The following is a 19,958-nucleotide window of genomic DNA, read 5'->3' on the forward strand; positions in this document are numbered from 1 at the left end:
CCTGGCATCCAGTCTAGCATCTTCCGTTCTGGGACCTTAATTACATCCAGGTGGTGTCCAGGTGCAGTCATCTGGACTGTCTCCATTGGGCACAGTTGCTTACACAATAGGCTGGTTGCTGGGGGGGGTTTGTTTCAGACAAATGGATTCTCCTGGCCATTCATTATGGCCTTCCACTCTTCCCAAGTTCTCCCTCTGTCCCCAAAGTGAGTAACAGCTAATGAAAGGCACAGCTAGAAGCAGCCTCCTTTGACAGCTGAGAACACTCCTGACATCACTTGCTCAATGTGCCTGGCCTCACTGCTCTGTGCACAATCCACAGCAAGGGGAGAGCTCAACCCATCTGAGAGCATTCCTGAGCTGAAGGCAGCTCTGGGCTTTCCTTCTTGTTCTGCAGATCACTGAGGTGCAAAAATTACCCTGAGCCAGGGGGTGCCCAAAAAGGCCACCAGCAGCCTGGCCTGGAGCAGCAATGGTGTGGGCAGCAGGAGCAGGGCAGGGATTGTCCTCCTGTGCTGGGCACTGGGGAGGCCACAGCTGGAGTGCTGGGTTCAGCTTTGGGCCTCTCACTCCAGGAAGGACATTGAGAGGCTGGAGCAGGTCCAGAGAAGGGCAACCAAGCTGGGGAAGGGGCTGGAGAAGAGGGCTGGGGAGGAGCAGCTGAGGGAGCTGGGGGTGTTGAGTGTGGAGAAGAGGAGGCTGAGGGAGACCTCATTGCTCTCTGCAGCTCCCTGAGAGGAGGCTGCAGGGAGCTGGGGGCTGGGCTCTGCTCACATGCAACGAGTGACAGGACAAGAGGAAACAGCCTCAAGCTGTGCCAGGGGAGGGTCAGGTTGTGTATGACAAGAAATATCTCCCCAGCAAGGGCTCTCAGGCACTGGCACAGGCTGCCCAGGGAGCTGCAGGAGTCACCACCCTGGAGGTATTTCCAGCACTCCTGGATGTGGTGCTGAGGGCTGGGCTTTAGTGGCAGAGCCTTAGCAGCAGTGCTGGCATGGGGAGCTCTGGGGGAGCTCATGGGGAGCTCATGGGGAGCACTTGGACTTGATGACCTCAAAGGTCTCTCCCAACCTCAACAGTTGCTTGTTTGGCAGGAACTCCATCACTCTAGCCTTAAAGAAGAGCATCTGTGAGACCTGTTGGGTGCCACAACTCAGTGGAACCAGCAGTGCTCTTTGCTGGTATGGTCTCTCTTGAGATGTGGACACATTCAACCCCCCAGAATCACAAATCAGCTGCTCCCTTCCCCTCTCTTCTGCAGGACAAAGTACAATGATTTGTGTTTGTCCTCTTCCCACTGCTGGCTTTTGGTCACCCTCCCTGGGTCTGACTGAGGAAGCTTCCTCACAACCTGCCCCTGAGGATCCTGCTTTGATTCCTCACTTGGAGGGGAGAGGACAGCCACAGTGCTGGGCAGCTCTCTTGTAACACAGGAGGAGCCTCCCAGGGGAGGTGATGGAGTCCCCAGCCCTGGAGGTGTTTAAAACACTCCTGGATGTGGTGCTGAGGGCTGTGGTGCTGAGGGCTGTGGTTTAGTGGCAGTGGCTTAGCAGCAGTGGAGGGATGGTGAGCACCAGGGGAGGGGTTGGACTTGATGACCTCAAAGGTCTCTTCCAACCTCAACAGATCTGTGGTTCTGTGCCTCTAAGTGAGCCAAAGGGAGCACTAAGTTCACAGCAGATGTGCAGCTTCCCTTGGACAGAGGTGACCGGCGTGCTCAGACAGGGAGGGGGCAAAGCATCCTGCCTGAAGCTAGGAAAGCTCTGGCACATGGTTTCCCCAGGCTGTTAGCACATCTCTTTGATGGGGCAGTCAAGTCGTGGGCAGGCACAGAAGCAGGGAACAGCAAGGCTCTGACCTGCAGTTGAGAAGGTGAACAAACTGACCTCTCTTTACAGCCCTATTAGAGCCACTTGAGTGGCTTCCTGGGCTTTAAAACAGCGGCTGGGGGGACTCTAATTAATGATGCAGAGGTAAAACCAGTATGGGATAAAATGCAGCGTGGGTTTTCTGAAGGCTGACCTTGCCAGCCTCACTCAGTCTCTCCTTTGGAAGGGTAGGAGTGAGGGCAGCAGGGGAGGCATTTCCAGGGGAAATGGGGCAGCATTCCTGTCTCTGCACGAGGCCCAGGTGATGCCATATGGAAAACTGCACACAGCTCTGGTCAGCCAGGCTGCAGGGAGATGCCTCCCAGCTGCAAGAGGCACAAAGAGGTCAGTGGGAAGGTTAGCAGAGAGGATGGGAGATGGCTGCTGTACGGCCTGAGGAGGGGTGGCTGACTAAAGCTGGAAGAGGGGAGCCTGGGACTGGAGACTGCAGTGCAAGTCTGTGGAGATTAGACTCAACTATGATGTCAAAACAAAGGCAATGGTCTTGAAGGTCTCTTCCAACCTGGTTAATCCTATCCTATCCTATCCTATCCTATCCTATCCTATCCTATCCTATCCTATCCTATCCTATCCTACCCTATCTTATCCTTCTATCCTATCCTATCCTATCCTATCCTACCCTATCCTACCCTATCCTATTCTACCCTATCCTATCCTTCTATCCTATCCTATCCTATCCTATCCTATCCTATCCTATCCTATCCTATCCTATCCTATCCTATCCTTCTATTCTATTCTGTTCTATCCTATCCTATCCTATCCTATCCTATCCTATCCTATCCTATCCTATCCTATCCTATCCTATCCTATTCCCAGCCTCTTGTAAACTCAGACCTGGAGCCCCTTCCTGCTGGGCCATCCAGCTCCCCATGTGCAGGGCAGCTCTTGAAAGCTGCCTCCTGGGCATGGTGTCAAATCACCCACCCCACACCTGCCCTCTTCTCTCTGGGGCAGGGCATGGCTTTTAAATTCACCTCCCAGCTCCGGAGCCCGTTCTGCCTGCCAGAAAAGCTAAATTGGCTGCTAAGTGCCCTGTCTGTCAGCAAAGCACAGCTGATGGCCAGAGCCACCAGGGCAGGCTGGAGCGCAGCGCTTCCCTTTGCAGGCTGCTGCCCCACTGCAGGCTCAAGCAGCAGCCCTTCAGGTGCCACGGTGGCAGCTTTCCTTTCAATTAGCAAATCTCAACCAGGAAAAGCCATGGAGAGGCAGGAATTATGCAGGGCAGGCAAGGGGGACAAGGCAAAGGCTGATGGCCTGAAGCAAGAAAGACAGACAATCCAAGATGAAAAGATCCTGACAGCAAGGTCCACCAAAAGGCACCCAGGGGAACTCTTGCACTGGTGGGGGGTTTGCTTGGGGAGGAGGAGGGGGGAGGAAGGGGAGGAGGTGATGGCCTGTATGAACACTTTGTGGCTGCATGTGCAAGCAATAAACAGACTCACTCCAGGAATACTAATCACTGCAGAGAGGCTTTGAGTTCTCCAGGGTGGCTGAGGCAGTCCCCTCTCCCCCACCTGGCCACAGAGCTGTGTTGTTATCAGCAGTGCCAAGCCCAGCTCACACCTTTCCCTCTCTGGGTACTCCTGTACACAACTGACATGCCAAAAATCAGAGAAATCAGACTTTTAACCCAAGCACTCTAATAAGCTACAGCCATGGTACTAATGTTTTTAAGATCCAACAGGATGGCATTCAACAAATCCAAGTGCCAGGGGCTGCACTTTGGCCACAACAACCCCAGGCAGAGCTACAGGCTGGGGGCAGAGTGGCTGAGAGCTGCCAAACAGAGAGGGCCCTGGGGGTGCTGATTGACAGCTGCCTGAACATGAGCCAGCAGTGTGCCCAGGGGGCCAAGAAGGCCAATGGCATCCTGGCCTGCATCAGAAAGAGTGTGGCCAGCAGGAGCAGGGAAGTCCTTGTGCCCTGTGCTCAGCACTGCTGAGGCCACACCTTGAGCCCTGTGTCCAGTTCTGGGCCCCTCAGGTTAGGAAAGATGTTGAGATGCTGGAAGGTGTCCAGAGAAGGGCAAGAAAGCTGGGGAGGGGTCTGGAGCACAGCCCTGTGAGGAGAGGCTGAGGGAGCTGGGGTTGCTTAGCCTGCAGAAGAGAAGGCTCAGGGGAGACCTTCTTGCTCTCTGCAACTCCCTGCAGGGAGGTTGTAGCCAGCTGGGGGTTGGTCTCTTCTCCCAGGCACCCAGCAGCAGAACAAGGGGACACAGTCTGAAGCTGTGCCAGGGGAGGTTTAGGCTCGAGGTGAGGAGAAAGTTCTTCCCAGAGAGAGTTGTTAGCCATTAGAATGTGCTGCCCAGGGAGGTGGTGGAGTCCCCATCCCTGGAGGTGTTCAAGAGGGGATTGGATGTGGCACTTGGTGCCATGGTTTAGTCATGAGGTCTGTGGTGACAGGTTGGACTGGATGATCTTTGAGGTCTCTTCCAACCGTGGTGATTCTGTGATCAGTGAGTCCAACCACCAACCCAACACCACCACAGCCATTAAACCATGCCCCACAGTGCCAGGGCCACACATTTCTTGAACACCTCCAGGGACAGGGACTCCACCACCTCCCTGGGCAGCCTGTTCCAACCCCTGACCAAATGGGAAGGATGAAGGCTAAGGCTGTAAAAGGAGGATGAGTCAGAAGCCAGAGGTGTCTGCTCTCCATTGGGATAGAATCTGGTGGCCTGGTGCAAAGGGGCAGGACACAGGAAGGAAACTTGATGTGTAAGAATGAAAAAGATTAACCAGTGCCTTGTGGCATTAACCAGTGTGACCAACCCTCCAAGGGAGAGCAGGAGATAAGCAGTGTGCCTGTCAGTGCAGCACCAGAGAATGAGTTAACCTGAACCAGCAACAGCAGAAGAGGTTGGAAACTGCTGGAGCTGCACCCCCCAGAAAGGGTTACTGAAATGCAATTCAGACACAGCAAACAGCCCAACCTCAGAGCCTGTGTCCCTCAGCTCCCGTGGCAGGGCTCCAGAAATGAGTCTGGCCCATGTCCCACAGGCATTTTGCACTGACTGTGTCTTTGTACAGGCTTGAGGACTGAATCTTCTTGCAGGCAGTTGTCAGGAGCAGCAGAGTCAGTGAATGCAGAAGTCTCAGCAGGGAACTCCACTCAATTTAACACTTACAGACAGTTTCCTCCATACAAAGGGCTCAACACAGAGCTAGAGTTGCTAAGGCCCTTGGCATGCCAGGGAAAGCAGCAGAACAGAGATCTGTCCTGCTGGGGAGCTCCTCCACCCCCAAAAGCACAGCTGAGCAGATCCCCTGGAAGTTGTCCACCACACAGATCAGGCATGGTCACAGAATCACAGAATCACCAAGGTTGGAAGAGACCTCAAAGATCACCAAGCCCAACCTGGCACCACAAACCCCATGACTAGACCATGGCACCAAGTGCCACATCCAGTCCCCTCTTGAACACCTCCAGGAATGGGGACTCCACCACCTCCCTGGGCAGCACATCCCAATGGCTAACAACTCTCTCTGGGAAGAACTTTCTCCTCACCTCCAGCCTAAACCTCCCCTGGCACAGCTTGAGACTGTGTCCTCTTGTTCTGCTGCTGCTTGCCTGGGAGAAGAGACCAACCCCCACCTGGCTACAACCTCCCTTCAGGGAGTCCTACCCTGTTCTAGTTTGCTAAAGTCACTGGAGGGTTACCAAGACAGCCAAGATAAAGATCTGACATGTAGAAAATGACTGAGAACCATATCCAAGTCCTCATACCCAAAGCTGCAGCTTCCTGGCTCCTTTAAGGTGACCCCAAAGCAAGCTGCAGGCAAAGGGAGGGGTCTCACCTCTTATACCAGCAGCTGGTGCTTCTGTGCTTGTGTCCCAGGATAAGGTGATCACAACCAGCCAGAGAAACACCTGAACCTGCTCCTAGCCTAAGCTTCCTGAACCTGCTCCTAGCCTGAGCTTCCTGAACATGTTCCTAGCCTGAGCATCCTGAACATGTTCCTAGCCTGAGCTTCCTGAAGCTGTTCCTAGCCTGAGCATCCTGAACATGTTCCTAGCCTGAGCTTCCTGAAGCTGTTCCTAGCCTGAGCATCCTGAACATGTTCCTAGCCTGAGCTTCCTGAAGCTGTTCCTAGCCTGAGCATCCTGAACATGTTTCTAGCCTGAGCATCCTGAAGCTGTTCCTAGCCTGAGCATCCTGAACATGTTTCTAGCCTGAGCATCCTGAAGCTGTTCCTAGCCTGAGCTTCCTGAACATGTTCCTAGCCTGAGCTTCCTGAACCTGTTTCTAGCCTGAGCATCCTGAAACTGTTCCTAGCCTGAGCTACCTGAACCTGCTGCCAGCCTGACCTTCCTGAAGCTGTTCCTAGCCTGGGCTTCCTGAACCTGCTCCCAGCCTGAGCTTCCAGAACCTGTTCCCAGCCTGAGTTTCCTGCGCAGCCCCAGCCCTCACCCAGGGTGGCAGCAGGGCAGGACCATGGGGCCAGGAGCAGCAGCAACAGCAGGAAGGGTAGGAGAGCCCCACAGCTTTTTTAGCAGCAGGCCACAGTCAGAGCTGCCTTAAAGCCATCATGAGAGCATGAAGCTCCTCAGAGCAGAGGACACAGTTTGCCAACGAGCCAATGCTGAGGACCTGCTCCCAGCTCAATCTGGCTCTCCACTTGCACAGGCAGCAGAATGCTTTGACGTGGGCCGTGCAGGTCACCTGAGGAGAAGCCCTGCGCTGATGATCTGTCTGGGGAGAGCCTCCCTTCCTTTGCCCGGGGAGGAAGCCCTTCCCCTCATCCTCTCTGCAGCACGGACGGCAAGGTCTGGCGGCGTTTTGAGCAGGAGGGGGCTGCGCTGGTGCAATGGCACTTGCGAAGCAGCGCGGAGCTGCCAGCTCTGCAGGCAGCGCGGAGCACCACTGACATCTGCAGGTGCACATCGCCGCGACAGGGGAAGGCACAGCGCCCCGCAGCAGGCTCCTGCCTGAGGCTGCCCGAAGGAAACGCATCAGGGGCGCTCCCAGCGCCTGCCCCTCTCGGCTCCTCTCCCCAGGGGCTCACTCAGACCCTGCCTCTGGACCAGCCTCGGCAGGAGCTTCTCCCTGCGCTGGCAGTGCAGGTGGCCAGGTTCCCAGGCTTGCTGTGAACTTGGTGCTGCCCTTAGCTCACCTAGAGTCACAGAACCACAGAACCGTTGAGGTTGGAAGAGACCTTTGAGGTCATCAAGTCCAACCACTGCCCTGCTGCTCACCATCCCTCCCCTGCTGCTAAGCCACTGCCGCTAAAGCACAGCCCTCAGCACCACAGCCCGCAGCACCACAGCCCTCAGCACCACATCCAGGAGTGTTTTAAATACCTCCAGGGCTGGGGACTCCACCACCTCCCTGGGCAGCTCCTCCTGTGTTACAAGAGAGCTGCACAGCAGTGTGGCTGTCCCAAGAGGACAGACTGAGGGAGCTGGGGTGGCTTAGCCTGGAGGAGACTCAGGGGAGACCTTATTGCTCTCTACAGCTACCTGAAGGGAGGTTGTAGCCAGGTGGGGGTTGGTCTCCTCTCCCAGGCAAGCAGCACCAGAACAAGAGGACACAGTCTCAAGCTGCGCCAGGGGAGGTTTAGGCTGGAGGGGAGGAAGAAGTTTTACACAGAGAGAGTGATTGGCCACTGGAATGTGCTGCCCAGGGAGGTGGTGGAGTCACCATCATTGGAGGTGTTCAGGAGGAGACTTGATGGGGTGCTTGGTTGCATGGTTTAGTACATTAGGTGGTGTTGGATGATAGGTTGGATGTGATGATCTAGAAGGTCTCTCCCAGCCTCGTCTGGTCTGGTCTATTCTATTCTATTCTATTCTATTCTATTCTATTCTATTCTATTCTATTCTATTCTCTCCCCTCCAAATGAGGAATCAAAGCAGGATCCTCAGGGGCAGGTTGTGAGGAAGCTTCCTCAGTCAGACCCAGGGAGGGTGACCAAAAGCCAGCAGTGGGAAGAGGACAAACACAAATCATTGTACTTTGTCCTGCAGAAGAGAGGGGAAGGGAGCAGCTGATTTGTGATTCTGGGGGGTTGAATGTGTCCACATCTCAAGAGAGACCATACCAGCAAAGAGCACTGCTGGTTCCACTGAGTTGTGGCACCCAATAGGTCTCACAGATGCTCTTCTTTAAGGCTAGAGTGATGGAGTTCCTGCCAAACAAGCAACTGTTGAGGTTGGGAGAGACCTTTGAGGTCATCAAGTCCAAATGCTCCCCTAGAGCTCCCCATGAGCTCCCCTAGAGCTCCCCATGCCAGCACTGCTGCTAAGGCTCTGCCACTAAAGCCCAGCCCTCAGCACCACATCCAGGAGTGTTGGAAATACCTCCAGGGTGGTGACTCCTGCAGCTCCCTGGGCAGCCTGTGCCAGTGCCTGAGAGCCCTTGCTGGGGAGATATTTCTTGTCATACACAACCTGACCCTCCCCTGGCACAGCTTGAGGCTGTTTCCTCTTGTCCTGTCACTTGTTGCATGTGAGCAGAGCCCAACCCCCACCTCCCTGCAGCCTCCTCTCAGGGAGCTGCAGAGAGCAATGAGGTCTCCCTCAGCCTCTTCTCCACACTCAACACCCCCAGCTCCCTCAGCTGCTCCTCCCCAGCCCTCTTCTCCAGACCCTTCCCCACCTTTGTTGTCCTTCTCTGGACCTGCTCCTTCTTGAAGTGAGGGTCCCAAAGCTGAACCCAGGACTGAAGCTGTGGCCTCAGCAGTGCCTCTGACTGACTCCTTCCCTTGCACTTTGATCCACATCCCAATCTGGTTTATAAAACCTTTTATTTTCCCCCCTAACCAGAGCAGTTTCCAAGCAAGTGCAGTGTTCCAAAGCAGTTTTATTTTGGCATTTTCAAACAGGATTTGTTAATGCTGTTGGTGTGGGGTTGTTGTCAATGAAGGGCAGGGAGTGTTCTGGTCACTCTCACTTACCAGTAATGCACATGGGGAAAGTCCCACAAGGTTCCAACAGTCCCAATGAGAAGGGAGATCTGCACTTGCCAGCTGCTTCATTTTTCTTTCTTAGCAGCAGCCTTACTGCTGCTTTTCACAGTCACAGAGTGTGAGGGGCTGGAAGGGACCTCCAGAGATCACCCTGTCCAACCCTGCTGCCAGAGCAGCATCACCTAGGGCAGGTCACACAGGAGCAGTCCAGGTTGGTACCAGAGCATCATAAGCCACACGTGGAAGATGCCACTGGGAGGAGGAAAAGAACTTCCAACCTGGCAAGCAAGGCTTCTGAGCTGTATAGATGAAAACTGCATGGCTCTCCCCCACTCAGGCATCTCCAAACATGCCACTGAAGGACAGCCCACACTGCCTGTTCAGTCTGTCCAGCAACATCAACAACCTGCATCCCAGCTGTGATGGAAGGGCAGGGAACCAGAGCCCCCATGGCTCACAGGACTTCCACTGTCCATGGCTTCAGGGCAGGTGTAGGGAGAGGGAGGTCATTCTGCCCCTGTGCACTGCACTGGCTAGGCTACACCTCGAGTCCTGTGTCCAGTTCTGGGCTCCTCAGTTTAAGAAGGAGGTTGAGTTGCTGGAAGGTGTCCAGAGAAGGGCAACAAAGTTGGTGAGGGGCTTGGAACACAGCCCTGTGAGGAGAGGCTGAGGGAGCTGGGGTTGCTTAGCCTGGAGAAGAGGAGGCTCAGGGGAGACCTTCTTGCTCTCTGCAACTACCTGAAGGGAGGTTGTAGACAGGTGGGGGTTGGTCTCTTCTCCCAGGCAAGCAGCACCAGAACAAGAGGACACAGTCTCAGGCTGTGCCAGGGGAGGTTTAGGCTGGAGGTTAGGAAGAAGTTCTACACAGAGAGAGTGATTGCCCATTGGGATGTGCTGCCCAGGGAGGTGGTGGAGTCACCATCATTGGAGGTGTTCAGGAGGAGACTTGACAGGGTGCTTGATGCCATGGGTTAGTTGATTAGATGGTGTTAGATGATAGGTTGGACTTGATGATCTTGAAGGTCTCTTCCAACCTGGTAAATTCCATTCTATTCTATTCTATTCTATTCTATTCTATTCTATTCTATTCTATTCTATTCTATTCTATTCTATTCTATTCTATCCCATCCTATCCTATCCCATCCTATCCTATCCTATCCTATCCTATCCTATCCTATCCTATCCTATCCTATCCTATCCTATCCTATCCTATCCTATCTGCTTACCTGTGCAGCTTCTAGGGGGCTCATGGTCCTCAAGAACTAGTGACCACCACAGGCATTGGACCATTCCCCATCATCACACATTCTTGGACTAACCCTCACCCAGCTCCTAATATTTCTGCTCTCTGGCTGAAGGCTGAAGAGTGCAGAGGCCACAGAATGACAGAATCACAGAATGCTAAGGGTTGGAAGGGACCTCTGGAGATCACTGAGTCCAAAGGCCCTGCAAAGCAGGACCTCTTCATGCAGGTCACAAAGGGAGGTCCAGGAGGGTTTTGATGATCTCCAGAGGAGACTCCACAACCTCTCTGGGCAGCCTGCTCCAGGGCTCCAACACCCTCACAGTAGGAAAGCTTTTTCTCGTGCTGAGATGGACCTTCCTGTGATTGAGTTTGCATCCACTGGATGATCTTTAAGGTCCCTTCCAACCCAAAGCATTCTGTGATTCCATGGCCTTTGGGCACACAGGTGTACCTGGAGGAGAACATGTTGTACAGAAGTCTAATCTAGCTTTCTAACTAGGCTGACTGGAAAGGTACTCATTTCAAACTGGCTACTTAGGTCACAGCTCACAGGATGTCAGGGGTTGGAAGGGACCTCTGAAGATCATCCAGTCCAAGCCCCCTGCCAAAGCAGGAGCATAGGATCCAGCACAGGTCACACAGGAACACATCCAGATGGGGCTGGAAAGGCTCCAGGGAAGGAGACTCCACAACCTCTCTGGGCAGCCTGCTCCAGGGCTCTGGGACCCTCACAGTGAAGCAGTTCCTCCTCATGTTGAGGTGGAACCTCCTGTGCTAGAGTTTATATCCGTTGCTCCTTGTCCTATCCCGGGGAGCAACTGAGCAAAGCCTGTCCCCTCCCTCCTGACATCCAGTCCAGATCCCTCACCCAGCTCCCCTAGAGCCTTCTCTTTCTTCTTCCTCCTAACAGGAGCCTGATTTCAGCGCTGCAGACTTTTTGGGGCACAGTATCTTCCTGAAAGCCATTCGAAACTTCACATGACAGAGAGGGTAGAGGAAGGGATTCAGAGAGGAGTTGAGCCACAGGAGCCAGAAGGTCATCTCATAGAGGGAGCTGTGGACACAGGTGCCCTGGCAGGCCCCACGGATGATCATCAGCAGGGTGTATGGGGCCCAGCAGATGGCAAAGACACAGACAATGACTGCCAGGGACTTGGCCATCCTCTCGTCCCGCCGCAGCTTCGCCCTGCCCCTCGCGCGGACGGGGGCAGGGAAGTCATTCTCGGGGGCTACAGAACCACCTCTGGATGGTGACGAATTCTCAGCTACCCAGGGCTCCTTCTTGGGCCTCGTGGAGGAAGAAACGCTGTCTTCTGCTTCCAGTGGAGGAGGGGAAGATGCTCCTGGCCTTGGCACGAGGCAAAGCCTCCAGGAGAGGCTGCTGCTGCTCCTCGGGAGCTGCGGGTCCCGGCCGGCGCCGTGCCGCTGGCGCCTGTGGATGTCGTGGAAGATGTGCAGGTTGAAGTAGGTCACCAGGAGCAGCGGCACGAAGAACTCCAGGGTGGATGCAGGCAGGAGGAAGTACCAGTTGTCAAAGAACTCAGCATAGCACTGATCCGCTGCCACCACGCTGTGCCCGGCCACCTGCTCCCAAAGGAGGATTGCTGGGCAGTAGAGGAGGAAGGCCAGGCCCCAGATGGCCACCATCTTGACAACAGGGCTGGATGCTATTCCTTGCTGGGCTCTGTAAGACACCTGTCAGGAAAACAAAGAGGAAGGTCATCTATAGAGGCATGGTTTGGGACCAACAGAAGTAGCACAGAATCATTGAATCATTGAATCATTGAATCATTGAATCACTGAATCATAGAATCATTGAATCACAGAATCATTGAATCATTGAATCACAGAATCATTGAATCATTGAATCACAGAATCATTGAATCATTGAATCATTGAATCATTGAATCATTGAATCACTGAATCACAGAATCATTGAATCATTGAATCACTGAATCACAGAATCACTGAATCATTGAATCACAGAATCATTGAATCATTGAATCATTGAATCATTAAATCATTGAATCACAGAATCATTGAACCACTGAATCATGGAATCATTGAATCATTGAATCATTGAATCATTGAATCACAGAATCATTGAATCATTCAATCATTGAATCATTGAATCACAGAATCACTGAATCACAGAATCATTGAATCATTGAATCACAGAACCATAGAATCATAGAATCACAGACTCATAGAATCACAGAATCATGGAATCATAGAATGGTCCAGGTCAGAAGGGATCTCCAAAGCTCATCCAGCCCAACCTCCTGCTCTCAGCAGGGACATCTCCACTGGATCAGGTTGCCCAGAGCCCTGTCCAGCCTTGAATATCTCCAGGGATGGAGCCTCAGCCACCTCCCTGGGCAATCTGTTCCAGTGTTCCACCAGCCTCATAGTGAAGAACTTGTTCCTAACATCCAATCTGCTCTGCTCTAGTTTGAAGCCATTGCGCCTGGTCCTGTCCCTGCAGGCCTTTGCAAACATTCTCTCCCCACCCTTCCTGCAGACCCCCTTCAGGTACTGGGAGGCTGCTATCAGGCCTCCCTAGAGCCTTCTCTTCTCCAGGCAGGAAAGAAACTTAGCAGAGTGCTTGGTGATGTAGAGCTGCAGTTCTGCTGATCAGCTGAAGGTCACCCAAGTGTGTGTCTGCCATATCACAGGGGAGTCTGTCCACAGCTTAATGTACCTGTGCTGGATTCTGGTGAAACATGGGCATCCATCAGCACCTAGGAACTTAGCATGCCCTGTTGGAGACACCTCTGCTCTGAGAAGTTAGCATCTGGGAGCTGTTCAGGGCATGACCACCACCCACCGCCAGCTGCACTGCTTTCTAAGCCAGGGAGGCTGAACATGCCACAGTGGCCAGGAGCAAATGTGGCACATGTGGCACCTTCCTCTGAGACAATTGTGTACTGCACTCTTCTTGAGGAGGCAGGAATAGATCTCAGCTCTGCACTGCAGCCTTTAGCTGGTGAAACCACATCATCAGCCCTCTTCTTCCTTCTGCCCCTGCTCCAGGGCCACTACACACTTCATAGAGTCACAGAATTGTTTGGGTTGGAAAAGATCATAGTCCAACCATCAACCTAACAGCACCACAGCCATTAAACCATGGCCCCAAGTGCCATCTTGTTTCTGGGACACCTTCAGAGATGGGGACTCCACCACCTCCCTGGGCAGCCTCTGCCAAGCCCTGACCACTCTGGCAGCAAAGACATTTTCCCTCCTCTCCAACCTAACCCTCCCCTGGCACAATTCCAGGCCAGTTCCTCTCATCCTATTTTCCACTCTGTGCTGCAGAACAAGCTCACATCCTGCTCCACCCCTATCATGGGATGCCAGGGGAAATGTGTAACTCGGGGATCTTAGATATCCAACTGGAGAGAGAACATGTGTTGATGTCCTTAAAGACTGTCACACAAAGGGTGGAGGTGAAGCAAATGGGCCTGGGCTCTTTTCAACTGGAGCCCAGTGATGGGACAAGGAGCAGTGGGCACAAACTAGAACCAAGGAGGTGACACTTGAACTTCTTTGCTGTGAGGGTGCTGGAGCCCTGGAGCAAGCTGCCCAGAGAGGTTGTGGAGTCTCCTTCTCTGAAGAGATTCCAACCCCACCTGGATATTGTGATCCTGGGCAACCTGATCCAGGTGATCCTACTCTAGCAGGGGGTTTGGACTGGATGACTCCCAGAGGTTTCTTCCAAGCCCCACCATGCTGGGCTTGGTTCCATGACATGTCCCTGGGTCTTGGTTCCATTTGTGCAGGTGGTCTTAGCTCTGCACTCTGTGAATCCTGGGCCTTCCAGGGCAATGTTTCTCATGTGCACAATGTTCTGCTGTTGGATCTCCCAGGTTCTCTCCTTTAAACTCCATCAAACAGTAAGAAAGGCAACCAGAGTAACTTCATTACAATCAACAGCAATTAAACTCTGCTCTGAGATCACAATGATGTTCAGTATCAGTACCACTAAGGTTGGAAGAGACCTCAAAGATCAAGTCCAACCTGTCACCACAGGCCTCATGACTAGAGTAGGGAGGACACTACTGCCCACTGCAGGCTTGAACTCACGACCTTCCCATTAAGGGTCTTATGCAGTCCCAACTGAGCCACATCTGCCTGCTCTCACACATCACCACCCAGCTGGAACCTGTGGCTGTCCCTGACACTTCCCTTCCACTGGAGCTAACAGAGTGAGCAGTGCTGGTCTCCATCCTTAGCATGAGCCAGAACACAAAGCACCCACAGGGAGGGCAGGAGGCTCCTCAGGAGGCAGAGACACAAAGTGTGGCTGAAGTTTGGGAGTCTGCTCCAGACACTGAGAGAGGTTTATTGCTGCATGTCCACAGGCAGTCACAGCAGTTTCTCCTTTGTCCCACTCCCTGCTCCTCTTGCTCCTGCTCCAGGATCATCTGGGGCCACATTTCAGATGCAGACCCTCTCCCTGGCATCCCTCACTCCACTGCCTTAGTCCTATCTGCCTTTTCCTCCCATGCCTGATTTTAAGCCCAAACCCAAATTCATTTTACTCTGAATTTCCTCTCTCCCTGTCTCTTTTCACCAGCTTCCTCTCTTACCCTTCTCACCCTTCAGCCTCTAGCAGCCTGCAGTAGAAATGGTGAGAAAAGCCCTGGTTGCCCAGCTGTGGGCTGGAGTATCATAGGATCAGAGGATATGGAATGGAATGGAATGGAATGGAATGGAATGGAATGGAATGGAATGGAGTGGAATGGAATGGAATGGAATGGAATAGAATAGAATAGAATAGAATAGAATAGAATAGAATAGAATAGAATAGAATAGAATAGAATAGAATAGAATAGAATAGAATAGAATAGAATAGAATTAACCAGGTTGGAAAAGACCTTCAAGATCATCAAGTCCAACCTATCACCCCACACCACCTAATCAACTAACCCATGGCACCAAGCACTCCATCAAGTCTCCTCTTGAACACCTCCAGTGATGGTGACTCCACCACCTCCCTGGGCAGCACATCCCAATGGGCAATCACTCTCTCTGTAAAACTTCCTCCTAACCTCCAGCCTAAACTTCCCCTGGCACAGCTTGAGACTGTGTCCTCTTGTTCTGGTGCTGCTTGCCTGGCAGAAGAGACCAACCCCCACCTGGCTACAACCTCCATTAAGGTAGCTGTAGAGAGCAAGAAGGTCTCCCCTGAGCCTCCAGGCTAAGCAACCCCAGCTCCCTCAGCCTCTCCTCACAGGGCTGTGTTCCAAACCCCTCCCCAGCTTTGTTGCCCTTCTCTGGACACCTTCCAGCAAGTCAACCTCCTTCCTAAACTGAGGAGCCCAGAACTGGACACAGGACTCAAGGTGTGGCCCTAATATTAGAGGTTGGAATGGACCTCCAAAGATCACTGAGTCCAACCCCCCCAGAATCCAGTACAGGTCCCACAGGAACACATCCGGACAGGGCTGGAAAGTCTCCAGAGAAGAAGACTCCAGAACCTCTCTGGGGAGCCCTTTCCAGCCTGCACTGAGTATGCTCAGGGCAGAGGACTCAGCACAACTAGCTGCAAATATCAACTGAGAGATCTCCACATTTTTGAGGGCTATTTCCTCGATTAAATCTGGGCTAACACTCACCAAGATGGCAAAGCTTGGTGAGAGCAAGCCACTAATGATCCTGTGGCAAAGGCAGAGAAGGTGTAAACAGGATACTCACAGCTCTGGTAACTGACAGGAAACGGTCATAGCTGATAAGAACAATGTTGAACACTGAGGCTGTGCAGAGGAGGTAGTCCAGGGCTAGCCAGAGCTTGCAGATGTCCCTTCCCAAGTGCCACTTCCCTGTCAGGCTGTAAGGGATGTAGAGGGGCATGCAGAACACACCTGTGGAAGGCAACCACACAGACACGCTGTGGTTCATATGGATTGCAGCCAGCACTCCTGGAAGCACAGAGACAATGCTCTGGTGGCTGGCTAAAAAGGAAAAGTTTAACCTCAGTCAGTTTGCAGCTGACACCAAGCTGGGAGGCAGTGTGGATCTGCTGGAGGGTAGGAAGGCTCTGCAGAGGGAGCTGGCCAGGCTGGCTCCAGGGCTGAGCTCAGCTGTGTGAGGTTCAACAAGGCCAAGTGCTGAGTCCTGCACTGGGCTCACAACAGCCCCAGGAGTGCTCCAGGCTTGGGGCAGAGTGGCTGCAAACTGCCCAGCAGAGAAGGACCTGGGGGTGCTGGCTGACAGCAGCTGAAGAGGAGCCAGGGGGTGCCCAGGTGGGCAAGAAGGCCACCAGCAGCCTGGCCTGGAGCAGCAATGGTGTGGGCAGCAGGAGCAGGGCAGGGATTGTCCTCCTGTGCTGGGCACTGGGGAGGCCACAGCTTGAGTGCTGGGTTCAGCTTTGAGTCCTCACTCCATGAAGAACCTTGAGGGGTGGCAGCAGGAGCGTGCTGTGGTGGCACAGTGACATGGAACCTCAGCCCTCTACCTCCTCTGATCTTTCCTCTGGGTTAGCTCTCCCCCAGACACATCTCCAGACGTTGCTAATGGCAGTTGTCAGCATCAGGCTGGTCAGCATTTGCAGGCAAGAGGCAATAGAGTGGTCAGGTGGTGTTGGATCTGGAAACCTCCTCTGCCAGAGGCAGAGCAGACACAGCAGAGCTGTGAAACCCTCTCCCATTTTTAAAGGGTGTTTTAACCTACTGCTGGTTCCCCAGCTGAGGCTCACTCCAGAACTCTTTGATGTTTGCTTTTACTTGGGTTTTGGTCTTCTGCTGAAGTATATCTATCAGAAACATCACATGTGGGTTCTATTTTTAAGCCACCAACTTCTTCATTTCACCACTGCCACCCAAGAGCATGGTGCAACACCTGAGCCTACACCCAGGCAAATGCTGACCTGCCAGGGGCAACAAGAAAATGCTGTGCTCAGCATTGGTTAGGCCACACCTGGAGTCCTGTGTCCAGTTCTGGGCTCCTCAGGTTAGGAAAGATGTTGAACTGCTGGAAGGTGTCCAGAGAAGGGCAAGAAAGCTGGGGAGGGGTCTGGAGCACAGCCCTGTGAGGAGAGGCTGAGGGAGCTGGGGTTGCTTAGCCCGGAGAAGAGGAGGCTCAGGGGAGGCCTCATTGCTCTCTCCAACTCCCTGAAGGGAGGTTGTAGCCAGGTGGGGGTTGGTCTCTTCTGCCAGGCACCCAGCACCAGAACAAGAGGACATAGTCTCAAGCTGTGCCAAGGGGAGGTTTAGGCTGGAGGTGAGGAGAAAGTTCTTCCCAGCAAGAGAGATTGGCCATTGGGATGTGCTGCCCAGGGAGGTGGTGGAGTCCCCATCTCTGGAGGTGTTTAGGAAGAGCCTGGATGAGGCACTTGGTGCCATGGTTGAGTTGATCAGATGGTGCTGGGTGAGAGGTTGGACTGGATGATCTCTGAGGTTTTTTTCAACCTGGTTAATTCTATTCTATTCTATTCTATTCTATTCTATTCTATTCTATTCTATTCTATTCTATTCTATTCTATTCTGTCCTATCCTGTCCTATCCTATCCTATCCTATCCTATCCTATCCTATCCTATCCTATCCTATCCTATCCTGAGCAGCTTCAGGAGCCATATTGAACTCCTCAGATTCTTATTTCCTTACTATATCCATCAAGATCTTAGAATTCACTGAGTGTTTAAGGGCAGGCAGATGAGGCTGTGAGCAACCTGGTGAAGCAGGAGGTGTCCCTGCCCATGGCAGGGGGGGTTGGAACTGGAGAATCCCTAAGGTCCCTTCTAACCCAAAGCAGTCTGTGGCATCCAGGCTGATGCAGCCCCACTGGCAGTAAACCTCTGGGCAAGGAGCTGACAGTTAGCACCAGGGCAATGCCCACAGTGCTCTCAGCGCTGGTGGCTTGGTTTGACTTACACCTTAAACACAAGCACAGCATTTGTGCCCCAAATACTTCTTTTTCATAGTTGCTAGTGACAGCTACTGCTCTCTTTTAAAGAGGTCAGGTGATTCTATCCCTCTACTGTCGTCTGATGAGACACCACCTGAAGCACTGTAGCTGCTTCTGGTGTCCCCACAGCACCAGGAGGACCTGGAACTGTTGGAGAAGGGGCCAGAAGAAGGCATGAAGTTGATCAGAGGGCTGGAGCACCTCCCCTATGAGGACAGGCTGGGAGCTGGGGCTGTTCAGCCTGGAGAAGGCTGCAGGGAGATCTTAGAGAAGCCTTCCAGTAGCTGAAGGGGGCTACAGGAGAGCTGGGCAGGGACATTTTATAAGGGCTCGTAGTGACAGGAGGAGGGGCAATGGATTGAAACTGGAAAAGGGGAGACTGAGACTGGAGAGTAGGAAGAAATTGTTGACAGTGAGGGTGGGGAGGCACTGGCACAGGTTACCCAGGGAGGCTGTGGATGTGCCCTCCCTGGAGGTGTTCATGGCCAGGCTGGATGAGGCCTTGAGCAACCATTCTAGCTGAGAGGCAACCCTGCCCATGGCAGGGGGGCTGGTGACAATGATCTCTAAGGTCCCTTCCAACCTGATCCCTTCTGTGATGCAAGCAGCTTCTACCATTCCTCACCCTCCTCCCAGACACACAGCTGGGAAACTGTGCTCCCAGAAGAAACCACCTAGGAAACAACCCCCACTCCTCCTGCTGGGACTCTTAGGGCACAAAGAGCAGAAGCCACCACAGGCAGGACTTACCCACTGCAAAGTCAGAAATGGCAAGGTTCAGAAAGTAATAGTTACTGTGGTGCCTGAGGCCTCTGTCCAGGATGAAAGCCAGGATCACCAGGACGTTCCCAGCGATGGTGAGCAGGGCCAGCAGCACCATGAGGGAAGCCAGCAGCACCAGCACCCCCAGAGAGAGCTCAGAGCTCAGGGAGTGTGTGGCCAAAGAGCCATTGCACCTTCCAGCCACGCAGAGAGCCTGGGCAGTGCTGTTGTGCATCTTGTGTGTCCAGCTCAGCGCAGGCTGGGAAGAGCTTCCATCTGGCAGCGCTATCCAAAAGGCTGAGACGAGTCCATCAACAGGCTGGGCTGGATCCTGACACATCCAAAACCATTCATAGTAGCAAAATAGTGGAGCTGAAGACCTGCAGGACCTGCAGTCTCTCACATCCCTTGGTCTAGATGCACCTTGCTGGTCTGGAAGCAGAGTCCAGGCAGCTCACAAACAGCAGCGAGGGCACACCTCACAAATCAGATCGCTCTTCCTCCCCTCAACGCTGATCTTTATCGACTGAGGTCAGGAAAGTCAGTCTGAAAGCAACTCTTTCCACAGCCAGTTTGCCTATCAGCACTGTGTAAGCATTCTGACACAGTGAATTCTGCTGAAGCTAAACACAGATCTCATTTTCACTTCCCCAGGGGCCAACGGGATTTGAATCATTGCAGCTCTGTGCTTCTCACTGCTGCACCCCTGGCTGCCTCTCACAGCCACACTTTACAGAACAGAGGCACATCTCCTGATGCTGCTGGTCACTGAGCACTTCAAATTCAGTGACACACAGCAGACTATCACCAAGAGAATCATAGAACTGTCAGGGTTGGAAGGGACCCCAAGGCTCAGCCAGTCCCAACCCCCTGCCATGGCCAGGGACACCTCACACTGCAGCAGGTTGCTCACAGCCACATCCAGCCTGGCTGCAAACACCTCCAGGCAGGAGGCTTCCACCACCTCCCTGGGCAACCTGTGCCAGGCTCTCACCACCCTCATGGCCAACAACTTCTTCCTCACAGCCAATCTCAATCTCCCCACTTCTAGTTTTGCTCCATCCCCCCCAGTCCTATCCCTCCCTGACACCCTCAAAAGTCCCTCCCCAGCTTTCTTGGAGCCCCCTGCAGATCCTGGAAGGCCACAATTAGGTCTCCTGGGAGCCTTCTCCTCTCCAGACTGAACAGCCACAACTCTCTCAGTCTGTCCTCAAAGCAGAGCAGCTCCAGCCCTCTGCTCCTCC

General features: G+C 53.3%; 1 protein-coding gene across 1 annotated transcript; it reads right to left on the reverse strand.

The window, feature by feature from the left end:
- Nucleotides 1-10,881: 10,881 nt before the first annotated feature.
- HRH4 (histamine receptor H4) lies at nt 10,882-18,949 on the reverse strand. The gene is made up of 3 exons (XM_068165469.1): nt 18,703-18,949; nt 15,744-15,910; nt 10,882-11,741 (listed from the first exon to the last, which is right to left on the reverse strand). The coding sequence occupies exons 1-3, from the start codon at nt 18,947-18,949 to the stop codon at nt 10,950-10,952; spliced, it is 1,206 nt and encodes a 401-aa protein (XP_068021570.1). The 3' UTR covers nt 10,882-10,949.
- Between the last annotated feature and the right edge of the window lie 1,009 nt (nt 18,950-19,958).

The sequence above is a fragment of the Melanerpes formicivorus genome, unplaced genomic scaffold (genome assembly GCF_026170545.1).
Source record: "Melanerpes formicivorus ecotype bairdi unplaced genomic scaffold, bMelFor1.0.p_v2 SCAF_89, whole genome shotgun sequence".
In the NCBI taxonomy this organism is placed as follows: Eukaryota; Metazoa; Chordata; class Aves; order Piciformes; family Picidae; genus Melanerpes; species Melanerpes formicivorus.

Excerpts from the sequence above, each read along its gene's own strand:
- HRH4 (XM_068165469.1), bottom strand. The coding sequence starts at position 18,949 with ATGCACAACAGCACTGCCCAGGCTCTCTGCGTGGCTGGAAGGTGCAAT. Across the intron at positions 15,911-18,702 it reads CATTTCTGACTTTGCAGTGG|GTGTGTTCTGCATGCCCCTC; the intron begins GTAAGTCCTGCC and ends TGCCTTCCACAG. Across the intron at positions 11,742-15,743 it reads TCCTGTCAGTTACCAGAGCT|GTGTCTTACAGAGCCCAGCA; the intron begins GTGAGTATCCTG and ends TTTTCCTGACAG.